This window comes from Chiloscyllium punctatum, chromosome 17, assembly GCF_047496795.1.
Source record: "Chiloscyllium punctatum isolate Juve2018m chromosome 17, sChiPun1.3, whole genome shotgun sequence".
NCBI classification, from domain to species: domain Eukaryota; kingdom Metazoa; phylum Chordata; class Chondrichthyes; order Orectolobiformes; family Hemiscylliidae; genus Chiloscyllium; species Chiloscyllium punctatum.
Window position 1 is genome coordinate 52,662,057 of NC_092755.1, and position 14,393 is coordinate 52,676,449.

General features: G+C 40.3%; 1 protein-coding gene across 2 annotated transcripts in view; it reads left to right on the forward strand.

Moving 5' to 3' along the window:
* The first annotated feature begins 1,114 nt into the window (after nucleotides 1-1,114).
* Nucleotides 1,115-14,393, forward strand: part of LOC140487838 (septin-2) — a 129,483-nt gene continuing 116,204 nt past the window's right edge. The window contains exons 1-3 of one of the 2 annotated variants that reach the window (XM_072587134.1): nucleotides 1,115-1,261; nucleotides 10,506-10,668; nucleotides 12,856-12,908. In XM_072587134.1, coding sequence (XP_072443235.1) covers nucleotides 12,888-12,908 — 21 coding nt within the window. In that variant the 5' untranslated portion in view covers nucleotides 1,115-1,261; nucleotides 10,506-10,668; nucleotides 12,856-12,887. The remainder of the gene's footprint in view (nucleotides 1,262-10,505; nucleotides 10,669-12,855; nucleotides 12,909-14,393) is intronic. The other variant, XM_072587135.1, reaches the window with a different exon arrangement.

Sequence of the window (14,393 nt, forward strand, 5' to 3'; positions counted from 1 at the left end):
GCTTTTGTCATCATTTAGGATATTATTTGTGACTTTAAGAAGTTATTTCACTACAGTGATAGGTCAGTAACTTGATTGGATGAAGTCAGAGGTAGAATTCTGGGTAAAATGGGAATTGAATGGGAAATGGGAGGTGATAAAACATTCAAAAGCTCTGGAGTGGAGGGGAAACTTGAAGATGCCACTGTATTACACAAATATAGATATATTTTGTTAAGGATAGCAGTGAATTTGAAAGAACAGTAAAGTACCTGAGGAGGGTCAATTAATCATTAACAGTATCTGCCAGCACAGGAGTCAGGAAATGGAATTCAGTAGTCAGCAATTTAAATGTATAAGTACAAGTTGTAGGACTGGGGTTCCACAGATAAGGTGAGTTTGGAGAAAGCATCACGGGAGACAGGAGAGAAACTCAAGAAAGATGCATCTAAGGACCAGGATAAAGAAAGATTTTTGGGGAAGCTTGACCTGGTGAGCTGGGGAAAGGGAGGACACTGCCAGCAACAGTTGACAGTTCCAAACATAAAGACAAAAATACTCAAGCTCATCTCACTTAGAGGTGGAGATAAGGTTCAAGGACATGGAATGTTTGGAGTTTAGTTCCCTATCGAGAAAATTAGACAGGATTACCTTTGCAATTAAGATAATCCTGGAAAAGTGAGCTTTTTTGGCAAAAATGTGCACGTGAGAGAAAGTAGTTTAGTGTTTTGAATGTTCTCGACTGATATGGTGGTGAACGGCTAGGCCAGTTGTCCAGCAATGTATTTGGATATAGTCCAAGAGATTTCAATATTTTACCACCTGCCTCTCATATACTCAACACGTTAAACACCTTTTTTTGTATACCACAACCACATGAGTACATAAATATACATGCAACTGTGAATGACACTATGAATTTCAATTTGAGGTAGTATCCTGGTGATTCCAGAGTAATGGACAATGTCTTTCCAGTATGACAGGCCTGTCTCCTGTAATTGGAAATGCTTTCTGACTTAAGAAGACAGACCTAAAAGGATAAGCAATCCAACATATAACATTTATTCTTATAACCAACACAATACCTCCGCCGCGAAGGCTGCCGGGATACTGGATGAATGGTGGCGCGGAGCGTGCCGGGATCCTGGAGGAGAGTCTGCGCAGTGCCTGACGGGATATCAGCTGTGTGTCCCAGAATCTGGCTCCTTATTCCGAGTGAGGTTATTGTGCGGCCTCAGGGAAACGAGTTATATAAAGCTGGGGGCACTGGCTTACCTGTTGGGTATGTACCTTGTAGCGTGGTCGGTTGCGAGGGAGCGGAGTTACCCTGAGGCCATGACATGGACGGCCGAAGGCTACATAGGGAGGTCCGGGATAAAGAATCTACCCGCCTGAGAGAGGAATGTGGGAGGAACACTGAGGGATGGGTGGGGAAGTAGAGGAAGTGAGGGTGGAAATACCTAACGTAAGAAAGAAAGGCTTAAGGTGAGGAATGGAAAAGAGAAACTACAGATTAGCGTGAGACAAAGCAGTTTCTAATAACTTCATCCTTCCATCGCCTCTCTTTTATGGGTTACCTCTATATCACCACTCTTGCCTCATTCCACTCCTGTCTATCCCAAACAATCAACATTACCCCTTCCATCAGCTTGAACGACATTGTAATCATCTCTGTACCCCTTTGTGTTGGTGTTTGCATTACGCGAGGCTAATGATAAATCCGATTTAGCTCAACTGTCACTGTCCCCGACTGCTAGTTCGACATCAAATTTTGGAACTCAACGGCAGCAAGGCCGAACTAAACCTCTTCCCTTCAATGTGCACCTTTGGTGCTAATTTTAATGGTGTCCTATCCTGTTTGCTCAGACTGCCACCTCTCATCCATTTGAAAGAAAGAACTCCATTCATAGGGCATTGTTTATATATTGTAGATGTCTCATGCATGTCTTAACAGTGCAGGTACTTGAGGTAGATTGCTGACTTCCATTTCCAGATGATGAGCAGTCTATTCTCCCTACCTCAGTCAAGACTGATCCTTTGTCACATAAAGGAACAGTTTCTCCATTGACAGCCATCCATTGTTGTTTTCTGAGCTCCACCCTATATGAACTTGAACCCATTTGGAATTCTGCTGTTTGCACTCTGATCTGCATACACATTCCTGTGTGTATACCTCTGGTTTCCAGACTACAGCATTTGATTTCAAAATTTTCACACTTGTTTTTTAAATATCTATGGAGATTTTCTCTCCCTGTTTCTCCCTTATTTACTCTAATCAATTGTGCATTCCTCCACTTTGAGCAATGGTAGAGGTTTTAACTGACCCATCCAGGGTGCAGATCTTCCTCTTATTAATGTTGATTTCTCTTTGTTGTGACTCTTATTTTTTGAAAATCTTCAGAAAACTCAAATTCTGAATATGTTATTATCCATTTCCTAAGTTCTGATGTTCAACTCTTTCCTGTTATGAGCCTTTGGACATGAAGTGAAGGGTAGTGTATGAATGCGACTTGTTAGTATGTGGTGGTATCACAAACTGTTGAGAAAATCTGGCGTTTCAGTAGCAGATGTAATGCAGAAAAGCTGTGAGGAAACAGTCAAATTTTAATCTGGAACCATATTTTCGACAACCCTCATTTTAGGTAATGATCAAAATGTTTCATCAGTAATTTGCACCTTTGTCGCAGGACAAGGACTGTTAAGATCAAAATGAGTTGAACATTTGGCTTTGATTTTGATTTACTACTTTTGTTTTCTTCTTGCTGTAAAGTGAACTTTGAATAAACTTCAAAAGTATAATCAGAAAATCTCAAGAAGAAGTTGTACACAATTTAGTTGATGGACCATATTGTGCTAGGCTGGTTGTAGGCTGTAAGTTTGGTTTGGTCTTTCTGCAGTGAATGCATTAGATATAATGTGGAAATTAACCAGGAGAAAGTAAGGACTGGAGATCAGAGTTGAGAGTGTGGTGCTGGAAAAGCACAGCAGGTCAAGCAGCATCTAAGGAGCAGGAGAATCGATGTTTCGGGCATAAGCTCTTTATCAGGAATGAGGCTTGTGGATCGGGGTTGAGAGATAAATGGGAGAGGGTGGGTAGAGGGGAAGGTAGCTCAGATAGTGATAGGTGGATGAAGGTGAGGGAGAAGGTGATAGGTCAGAGGGGGGAGTGATGGGCAGGTTTGGAGTGTTGTGCTGAATTGGAGGCTTGGGACTGGGATAATGTGGGGGAAGGAGAAATGAGGAAGCTGTTGGAATCCACATTTATCCCATGTGGTTGCAGGGTCCCAAGGTGGAATATGAGGTGTTCCTCCTCCAGGCATCGGGTGGTAATGATTTGGCGGTGGAGGAGGCCCAGGGCCTGTATGTCATTGACAGAATGGGTGGGTGAGTTGAAGTGTTCAGCCACGGGGTGGTGGGGTTGGTGGGTGCGGGTGTCCCAGAGATGTTCACCAAAACCATCTGCCAGAAGGTGTCCTGTCTCCCCAATGTAGAGGAGGCCATACTGGTTGCAATGGATGTAGTAGATGACATTGGTAGAGGTACAAGTAAATTTCTCACGGATGTGGAAGGATCCCTCAGGGCCTTGGACAGAGGTGAGGCGAGTGGTGTGGGCCCAGGTTTTGCACTTCCTATGGTGAAAGGGAAAGGTGCCAGGAGTGGGTTGTGGGCCAGTGGGGGGGGTGTGGACCTGATGAGGGAGTCGTGGAGGGAATGGTCTTTTCGGAGCACTGATAGGGATGGGGAGGGAAATATGTCTCTGGTGGTGGGGTTTGTGTGGAGGTGGCGGAAGTGGTGAAGGATGATATGTTGTATGCAGAGGTTTGTGGGCTGGAAGGTGAGCACGGGGGAGGGGGGGTTCTGTCCTCATTTTGATGGGAGGGGTGGGGTTTAAGGGTGGTGGTGCATGAAGTGGAGGCGATGCACTGGAGGGCATCTTCAATCATGTGGGAAGGGAAGTTGTAATCGTGTGGGGGGGGGGGCAACTGGAACTTTGAGGTGGAATTTGTTATTTGGGGAACAGATGCGGTGGAGGCAGAAGAATTGGGAATAAGGGATTGCATTTTTACAGGAGGTAGGGTGAGAGGAGGTGTAGCCAAGGTAGCTGTGGGAATCGGTGGGCTTGTACGATATGTCTGTGGTTAGTCAGTCACCAGAGATTGTGATGGAGAGGTCCACGAAGGGGAGGGAGGTTTCCAAGATGGTCCAGGTGAATTTGAGGTCTGGTAGAAGGTGTTGGTAAAGTTGATGTACTGTTCAACCTCCTTGTTGGAGCATGAGGCGGCACTGATACGGTCATCGATGTAGCGGAGGAACAGTTGTGGGGTGGTGCTGGTGTAACTGTGTAAGATGGACTGTTCCTCATATCCAACAAATAGGCAGGCATAGCTTGGTCCCATGCAGGTGCCCATGGCTACCCCTTTGTTTGGAGGAAGTGAGAGGATTGGAAGAAGTTGAAGTTGAGGACCAGTTCAGCCAGGCAGATGAGAGTTTCAGTGGAAGGGTACTGTTTGGGACAGTGTGAGAGGAAGAAATGGAGGACTTGGAGACATATAATGTGGAAACCCCTAGTCAGGAAAAGAACCCCAGAAAATAAGGTGGTTCCATGTAATGTAGAAAATAATTATATCTATGTTTTCTATGGTAAAGATATTGTTTTCCTTAATGCTTGTATGTTTTTATATAAGCAAAATATTTTCAAACCACAATAAATTAAGCTGCAGAGGAATGCATCGCATGATTGACTTACTTTATTTGTTTTGAATTGGGTAGGATTCTTTGATTCATAGCAGCTATTTGCAATCTATTATCTGTTTGTTCCAAATATTCTGTTCTGAAGGTTGTGACCTTTGTCTGTGAATAGTTCACCAATGCATTGCATCAGTGGCTATTCTTTCTCGATCTGCCTTTCTTGATCTGTCAGCATGCTATTCCACCATTGACAGATATCATAATTTAACTCTTAACCTTGCACTTGCCAGGTGGGATCAGTAGATTGTGATTGGGAGTAGATTCCTTGCCACATCAGTCCCTTTTAGTGTGCAAGGGCACTGGGCCAGCATTTCAATCCAACTACTTTCCAGGCTAAAATCAAGTACTTCAACAGACTTGCCAACAAACTTGTAGCTATCTTGTTTGTAGTGTATGGAAGGTGTCACGGTGGTTCATTTCTCTGTTGAACCATTAGATGAAATAACACTGTAGGGTTTGGTTAATCCAGATTACTTCAGTAGATATTACATAATATTTTATTGTTATCCCTATATCTTCTATGCTCACTGAGCTCTGATGGTTCAGACTAGGTCAGGCTGAATTTGTACAGTTGGCAATGTGCTGAGTGAGGCTAGAATTTACTGGAGTATGAGTTCCTGTTGTCTGATGTTCACGTCATCTAAAATATTCTAAGTATGGCAAGTGGCTCAGAAATATGAAAGGCTTAATGTTCAGTTTTTGGAAAAGAGGCAAATAACCCAGTTCAAAAGTGTAATTTTGTATCCATCCGAGCAATGTGAAACTGATTCTGTCACTTTTGTCTCATTGACTGTGATAAATTAGTATTCATCTCAGAAAAGTTTAAATCCTAGCCTATTTATTGTATCAATATGTTTTCCTGATTTTTTTGGTAGATGGTGTTTGTAGGGCAAATCAAGTATCACAGGAATGTTGTCCTGAAGCTCTGCTTAACACACATTTGTGTGTGGACCCTTGGCAATTTGACTGAATGAGATTTCTTTTTATTGTATCATTGAGAGATTTGGGCAGAATTAACTGATATGCAGAACATCTCATAAATGATGAGAGGGGATTGGCAAGCTTTGATATCCAATGTGACCTGGATGTCCTCATTTTTAAATCACTGGGAACTAATCTACTTGTGCATCACACAATTAGGAAGGCAGGTGGTACAAAGGCCTCTATTGCTACAGGACTTGGAGCTACGATTGAATAAAGCACTGGTGAAATGCGTCCAGAATGTCGAGAGATGATTAGGGCTCTTTAGTCAAGGGTATGTCCTCCATCGAGGGAGCACAATGAAAGTTCACCAGACTAATGTTTGGGTTTGTAGGCCTGTCCCCTAAAGAGATATTGAAGACACTGGGTCTTGATGCTCTGGAGTTCAGCAGAATGAGAAGTAATCTAATTGAAACTTGCAAAATTCTTAAAGGACTGCACAGCATGGCTGCAGAAAGGATGTCTCCCGAAAAATGGTGTTCTCGAACCAGGGAACACTGTCTCAGAATAAGAGGCAAGCTATTTTGAACCGAGATAAGGAAGAATTTCTTCACTGAGGGGTTAGAATCTTTTGGAATTCTCTCAGCAAAGGCATTTGAAAGCTTAGAGTCATTGGATATGTCGGGACAGAGATTGATTTCTAGGTACTAATGAAAGCAAGGGATATGGAAATAAGCAATACTAGCATTTACAATGTGGAAAATTGCCCAGATGTATCCTGTTTGCAAAAAACAGGACAAATCCAACCTGACCAATTACTGCCTCCTCAGTCTATTCTCAAATCATCAGGCAAATGATGGAAGGTGTCATCAGCAGTGCTATCAAGCAGCACCTGCTTAACAATAACTTGTTTAGTGATGACTAGTTTGGGTTCTGTCAAAGTTACTCTGCTCCTGACCTCATTATAGCCTTGGTTCAAACATGGGCAAAAGAGATGAATTCCAGAGCAGGGGTGAGAGTGACAGCCCTTGTCAGAAAAGGTTATATTTGACTGAGTGTGGCATCAAGGAATCTCAGCAAAACTGGAATCAGTGGGTTGAGAGAAATTTTCTCCTGGTTGGTGTCATACTGGGGCACTTAGGAAAATGATTGTGTTTGTTGGATATTAGTCATCTCAGCTGCAGGAAACCTCTGCAGGAGGTTCCTCTTGGTCCAACCATCAATGACCTTACCTCCATCATAAAGTCAGAAATGGGGATGCTTGATGATTGCACAATGTTCAGTACCATTCACAACTCCTCAGATACTGAAGCAGTCCATATTCAAATGCAACAAGATTTGGACAACAGCTGGTTTGGATGGAAAAGTAGCAAATAATGTTTGCTCCACACAAATGCCAGGCAATGAGAATATCCAATAAGGGAAAATCTAACCACTGCCCCTTGATTGTCAATGGTGTTGCCATCACTGAATCCCCCACGATCAATATCCTTGGTGTTGCCATTGAGAAAAACCAACTGGACTCACCATATGTGCAAGAGTGGGTCAGAGGCTAGGAATATTGCTTCAATTAACTCATCACATGACTCTGCAAAGCCTGCCTATAAGGCGCAAGTTAGGAGTGTGATGAAATACTCCCCACTTGTTTGAATGGGTGCAGTTTTAACAACACTCAGGAAGCTTGATGCCATCAAAGACAAAGCAGCCTCCTTATTTGGCAGCATAGGCACCATCATCTACCCCCTCCACCATTAGTGTTCAGTAGCAACAGTATGTACTATCTACAAGATGCACTGCAGAAATTCACAAAACATCCTAAGACCGCACCTTCCAAATACATTGTCACTTCTATCGAGAAGGACAAAGGCATTGGATATACCTGCAGGTTCCTCTCTAAGCTACTCACTATCTTGACTCAGAATATATCACTATTTCTTCATTATCCTTGGGGTGAAAATCCTAGAATTCCCTCCCTAATGTGCATTGTGGATTTACCTACAACTCATGGACTGCAGCCATTCAAAAAGGCAGCTCATCGCCACCACCTCAAGGGCAATTAGGGGCAGACAATAAAAAACAGATCGCCACCAAAGGTCATTTCCGAACAGTGTATTAAAAAAAAAGCAATAAGATCAGTCATAATTTGAATTAGTAGAACATGAGCTGCTATCTTCAGGCCATTCAGCCAATACTATCTTCTGAAGGTAAGCAGGGAAGATGATGTAGTCAATAATAACCACGTTCGTGAGCTAAAATTAAAAAATAATGGGCATCTGAAGTGACTTGAGTTCCTAAAAGCGCTCTCATGATCTCTAATCTGCAGTTACTGGATTTCAAATAAAATTAAAATAAATTACAGAGGTGAGAGATGGGCAAGAGATAGTTTTGATGTTGCGTTTCAATCTTCATGAAATGTTTGAATTTTAATTATATAAAATTTTATTTGTTGGAAATGTAATTGTTTCTATTCCCATAATGTTTTGAACATCTTGTGTATCTTGTTGCAAAATCCCATTGTTAGATTACTTTGTGAATACAAAGCAGATGTAGTTAAGTCTTATTTCCTTTTTTTTCCCATTGCTCCTTTTTATGCGTTTGTACATTTGTGGTTTGCACCCCTTTGGGAGCTGAGCGCTTGAATGTGGGATCTCACTCCATTGTGCAATATAGTTGAAATCTGAGTTTTTGTTTTGATGTTTCAAAATTGCTTTTATTGAATTTTAACAACCACAGTTGTTTCGTTAGCTTTATTTTGGAAGAGCATCTGGTAGGTAAACACATTTAATTTATTATTCAGTCAGTAAGGAGTAAGGACAAACAATGACAGCATAGTTAACCATGATTCTCAAAAAAAAATCTTTTTAAGCCAGCAATTCTACTGGAGAGTAGCAAAAACAAACCTTAAATTGCTATTCGATAGAGGTAAAGGGCAAGACTGAAGTTTGTCTTAACCATGTATTGGGTTCTTCTGGAGTCTGTATTATAGACTGAAATTAGTGAATTGTAGAATGGTGTGGCCTAACTAGAAATTAAGAGTAAGGGTTTGTTATGAATAGGTCATATCTAACTTAATTGATGTAATTTTCCAAGCATTGACATTGTACTGGGATAATTTCTGTTGGTAAGAGTCTGTTTTGTTTAAAGGCAGTGCATTGACTCTCACAAACTCATCTTGGCAGATACATTAATGCAATAATGAGGTACATGCTGTCTTTTGGATAAGATTTTAAACTGAAGGACTGATCATTGATTTGACCAATGTCATGAGAACAAATTATCTACATCACAGTGTGCACATTGGAGACTGTGTTTCCCTGCATAACAATAGTGACAGTGATTCACAAATACTTAATTTGACTCTTGAACATCCTGTGATTGTGAAAGTTGTTATTTAAAGCAAATTATTTCTTTTACTGCGAACTAGGCAGCACATTAAGTCATCCTAATATCCTTCAAATGATGATACATTGTTAATGATACTGGAAGAAAGACGATAAATGGGAACAGACAATGTTAAATTTGTAATCAAAGTTTTTCAAATTTGTGCGCATTTATAAAGAAAGGAATAATACCAACTTGTTTCCACAGGTTGGCAAATAAAATTTGGGCAAAGCTCAGAATTGCAAATGGAATGAAAGAGTTGTGTGTCAGAAGGAACACTGAAGCAGTTGCTTATTAGAGCATAAATACTTTACCACAAACAGCGTTGAGCTGAGACTAATAATATTGTTTAAAAAGGAACTCGTTTTTGAAAAGGCAGAGCTTTGAAGAAGTCAAGGGAAGAGCAGGGAAATGGCATAAAATTCATTAATTCCTGTTAAAGAGCAAACAAGTGCAGTATACAGATATAGTGGATTCTTGGCAAAGCTTGTCTCTATACTGTAATCTTAGTGGTGCTATTCTCAGTTAAAGTTTCTTTCTGAACTAACTGAGTTGGGGACCTTGGAAGCCAGTAAATGGCATGAAGCTGTTTAGTGATGTGACAAACCAGTGATTTATCTGTACACCACAGTGCTGCGCTTAATGGCATAGCTGATTCTGAAGACTTTTAATGCTAGGTGACAGTTCTCTTTGGCAGCAGTTCACCTCATGGTGGCACCATGCTTGTGACCCATGAAGTGCATAAGCATGAGTGTCAGCATTTGATGGTTAAAAGTACCAGGATATGGGAATGTTACATAATGATTGCTATTTTGCAGTAGATGTTAAATGCTTCTTAAAATGTATAACTCTGTCGCTTAGCTACCTGAGCCTAGTGGGCTGGCTTCCAGGTCTCCGCTGTGTTGTTTCTCAGGATGACATTATGGGACAACACAGGTTTTGTTATTCATTTTAATGCAGGAATGCAACTATTAGTCCTGGGAAAATAGTTGCGTTTTTCAGGACTGCTTTGGCATAAACATTCAAACACATTTGAAAGTGTATGCTGGCCTCAGTATAGAAGGGAAATGCTCTGGATATATTGTATGTGTTGGTTCTTCAGAAAGACTGAATGTGACTGTGGGTATTTCTTCTTTCAAAAATGTTAAAACTTAAAATATAATTTAGCATGCTTTTCTCTACTGTTGGGCTGAAATTGTTTTCTTATTTTTCTAAGAGAATATTTGATTTCAAATATTAGATGGGTCTCCAGTTATTCAGCTTGTGTGATATTCAGTTAAGAGAAACAAACTAGTGGGTGGGAAGTGCAACTGTTTGTCTACATGAACTTATACAGTAACCCAAAATGTATGCTACCACCAAAAATGAATTTCTACCTGTCGATTTGCGTATGTGGTAGGACCCCAGTAACAGTATGTCGACATGTAAGTCATAAGTAGTAGTAACATTTTTTTTTCTTTTTTCTCTACTGCAAGGTTGCTGAGGCCAACTGAGTACCCTGATTTCTGTCGCTTAACTCGCTAACGCTTGGGAATCGGACCTAAAAGCTGTCTGAAATCTGTTAACTACTACAGAACATTAATCAATCAACTGGAAAGCTTTGCTTCAGTCTTTGCAGTGAACAACAAAGTATCAGAGGTACAGGAAAATCTTATAAATGATAAAAGAGAAGAACATTAACCAGGCTAATCTATTTTTGAAAAAAAAATTGTCTGCTTGCATGTTTTATTACTTTGTGACCACAAATTATAAATAAACCAATTAAAAGGCTTTTGAGATTGTGATTCGGTTGTTTCTCCCTTGTCCCAGCTCTGTCCCTGGGTTGAGATTGCTGCTCCAAGTGCTACCTGGGATGCTGGAATTATCATGTGCCAAGTTTAGAGTCAGCTGCTGCTACAAATATGGGCATATAGATTTGTAAAGGAAACATAAACCTAGGCACAGCATGTGTCACTTAAAATAGAGATTGAATTACATCTGCACTCCAATTCAACTTTCCCTGCTCTCTAACACAGCTTCACCTGAAGACTGAACTTAGTCATTGCATAACATTGTATAAGAAGCACTTAATTTTTTTTAATTTATAAATTTCCCCATCACATTTAAAAATGAGGCAATTTATAGTTTTTGCTGTGAAAGTGTTGTCTATGAAATGCCTCAGGACAATTTTGTGGAATGTATTGTAAAAGAAAATGACAGTTGTTTAAGTGCATCTATGCTGTGAATGAGCACTATGTGATGGTGAAACCCACTGAACCTTGGAACTCCAATAGCGTGATTAGTTTGGAGATTGCACTAGGCAATTACTGACAGAGCCTCACATTAAACAGTGTAGTGTTCTCTAAAGCATATACATGTGAAATATGAAGTATTATGTAGAGGAAATATTATATGCAGTCATTCCTCTCTATCTGCAGTGGTTCTGTTCTGGAGAATTCCCTGTGAATAATGAAATTCGCGAGTGTGGAGCTCATTAAAAATAGGTTAAAAATCATGGATACGCGATTTGGCCCACAGTTGTTAACTTTTGTTATTTTTAGGTGTGGATAGGTGAATTTTCCATTCGTGATTTCGTGGGCACAGGGTACTGTAGACTCTCTAATTGTGTCCATGCACCAAACTGCCAACTAATCCGCTGAACTGTTGCAACTATTTCATTCCCATAAGCCTTGTTAGTCTGCTGAGATGATGTGGAGGTGCTGGTGTTGGACAGGGGGTGGACAAAGTTATAAATCGCACACCAGGTTAAAGTCCAACGGGTTTATTTGGAAGTACTAGCTTTCAGCGCTGTTCCTTCCTCAGATAGTTGTGGAGTTTTATCTTACATGTGAGATAGCCAGTGGGATTTTGCACCAACTTAGCAGTTGTCAGGAATGAAAAAAATAAGTGTTTTTTATTTCTAGAATGCTGTGTAACGTGGGAATTCCAGGTTGGTTGTGGAGCTAGACTAGCGTGGAAAGCGTGTTTTACAGAATCACAAACCTGTCCGTTATAGAGCCTCCTGTGCTTTTCACAGTCTGAGAATGCAGCAGGTGTTCTGTGCTGTGACCAGCTTCTCAAAATACCCTGTATTTGCTTATGATAAAAAATATATGAGCTGATATGCAACAAGATATAATCTTCAAGGTAAAGTAAAGGATAAAATTAAATCTCAAGTTGATATTATTCTACCTGATTCACCTGCATTTGGTTATCTGTGCAAAGAATGGACAAAATCACCAACCTATTAACTTAAGGAGGTGAGGCAGTTAGTCATGCTAGTACTAAAGGTTATGTCAAAACATTAGCAGTAATATCATTCGGCAATGACTACATATTCAAGTCAAATAACATAATCTGACATTTATGCCAAATCTGCAATGAGAAATGTTGTGTTTCTCTCTGCTAGCTCAGTTATGATATATATCCTGAGCTTTAGTGCTGTGGTGAGGTCTTGCCTAATGTTCCTGTAGTAGTTTTGAGCGCCTCATCCCAGGCCAGAATATGCTAAGATGTGCTTTTATTACAGCCCTAATAGTGGTTCTGAGCAGAAGTTTTACTTTGGGAGTACAGCTGGTGCATTTGATGAACTGAGTGGCTATCAGTTCCATTTCTGTGCTTTGACCTATAGCTGTTAGTGATTTAATTGTACCATTGTTTGTACTGAATCGGAAATAACATGGTGTCTAAACATGTAATTAATTCAGAAATTGCCTTGTGACTCTAATTTGCTATGCTCTATCCTGAAGATGTGCCCAATCCATTTTATGAATGCTGAGATCCTTGATCTATCTCTTAATATCTTACGTGCTTTTATTTTTTATTTGTATTTTATTTTTCGTGCAGGTTGTTGTAATCTGTGAAATTAACAGCCCAATATGTCAACTGAAAAGGCAAAGGTGAGTTAGTTTACTGTGTAGCAATATAATTGCACTTCCCACCCTGATTCTGGAAGAAAACAGTAACAACTTCAGTGTTGCACAGTGAATTACTTTTATGTGTTAAATGGTCTGGGGTGACTACTGAAGAATGATATCAATGATCATTGCACTGTGTTAATGTGACATAGTTTGGCAGATGTGCTTGTTGTTTGCATGTGAGGGGATTACAGTTAGTTTAGTTTTAGTTTATGATCTGCAGACAACATAACAGGAAAGGTTGGGGCAGATGGCATATTATAAGTAATGGTCTTGAGTTTAATGTCACATATAACAGGAGGAAAGGCATGAATTCTCAAATCATGCTTGTGCTTAACCACTTCATTTAGGGAGACAGAGGTTTGTATTCCAATTCTGGGTTAATGGGAGAGAGATGATGGGTCTGCTCCCATAACAGATTATCGTACGATAAAAATTGAACTCTGAATTGCGCATCCACATGGCCAATTTCTATTTGATTTATCTCACTGTTAACTATTCTCTACAAACAAAAGAATGTGAAGGAAGAGCTGGAATTTATCCTTGATTCCCTAAAATTAATGTTTAGGCTATGCTTTATCTAAAACTGATCTATGATGAGACAACATTTTATTTGTTCAAACCTCACAAACAGAATAAAAGACCTTGTTGACATTTTGGATTAATTATCACAGTGCAAGTGTGCACTGGTTCCATGTACTCTTCTGTATCATGAACCTGAATCCAATCCCCTCTATATTAAAAAAAAACATAACTGGAAATTCTGAGCAGGTTAGGCAGCATCTGTAGAGAGAGATACATTTCCATAAAGGTTCACACTGTATTTCGAGGACAGCTATGTTTGCTGATAAGAGTGCATATGCACTCTATGCCCTGCTTAAACATGTGGGTGGGGAGAACAGGGACAGATGGGAGGGAAGAAGGAGCAGAGAGGTGGGAAGCTTGTTTCTGCAAACCCCCCCTGGCTTTTTACCTTCTCCTCCATCACCACTCCTTGCCTCCTCCTCTGTGCAGGAGGTCAGTAAATATAATAAGAGGAAAAATTTGAAATAAACCACAGAAGAGAAGCAAAATGGATCTGATAGGTTGTGAAACTGTTGAACACAATGCTGAGTCTGGAAGATTGTTAAGTGCCTAATAAAGAGGAGGAGTGCTGCTCCCCATGTCTGTGTTGAACTTCACAAGAACAAAGCACTTGGCAGAGGACAGAAATATCAGCATTAGAGTAAGGCAGAGAATTGAAATGACAGACCACCAGAACTTTAGTCAAGCTTATGGACTGAATGGGGGTGTATTGTAGAGCTGTCACCCAAACACTTGCCAGTATTTACTCTGTCCTCTCTGCTATATTCGTTGCATCTTTTCTATTATAAAACACTTGATCACCTCTGCTTCACTGAAAAATATCTATTGCAAACAATACACAAGATTTCTGAGCAATCGTAAGCCCATTATAAGATCCCATAT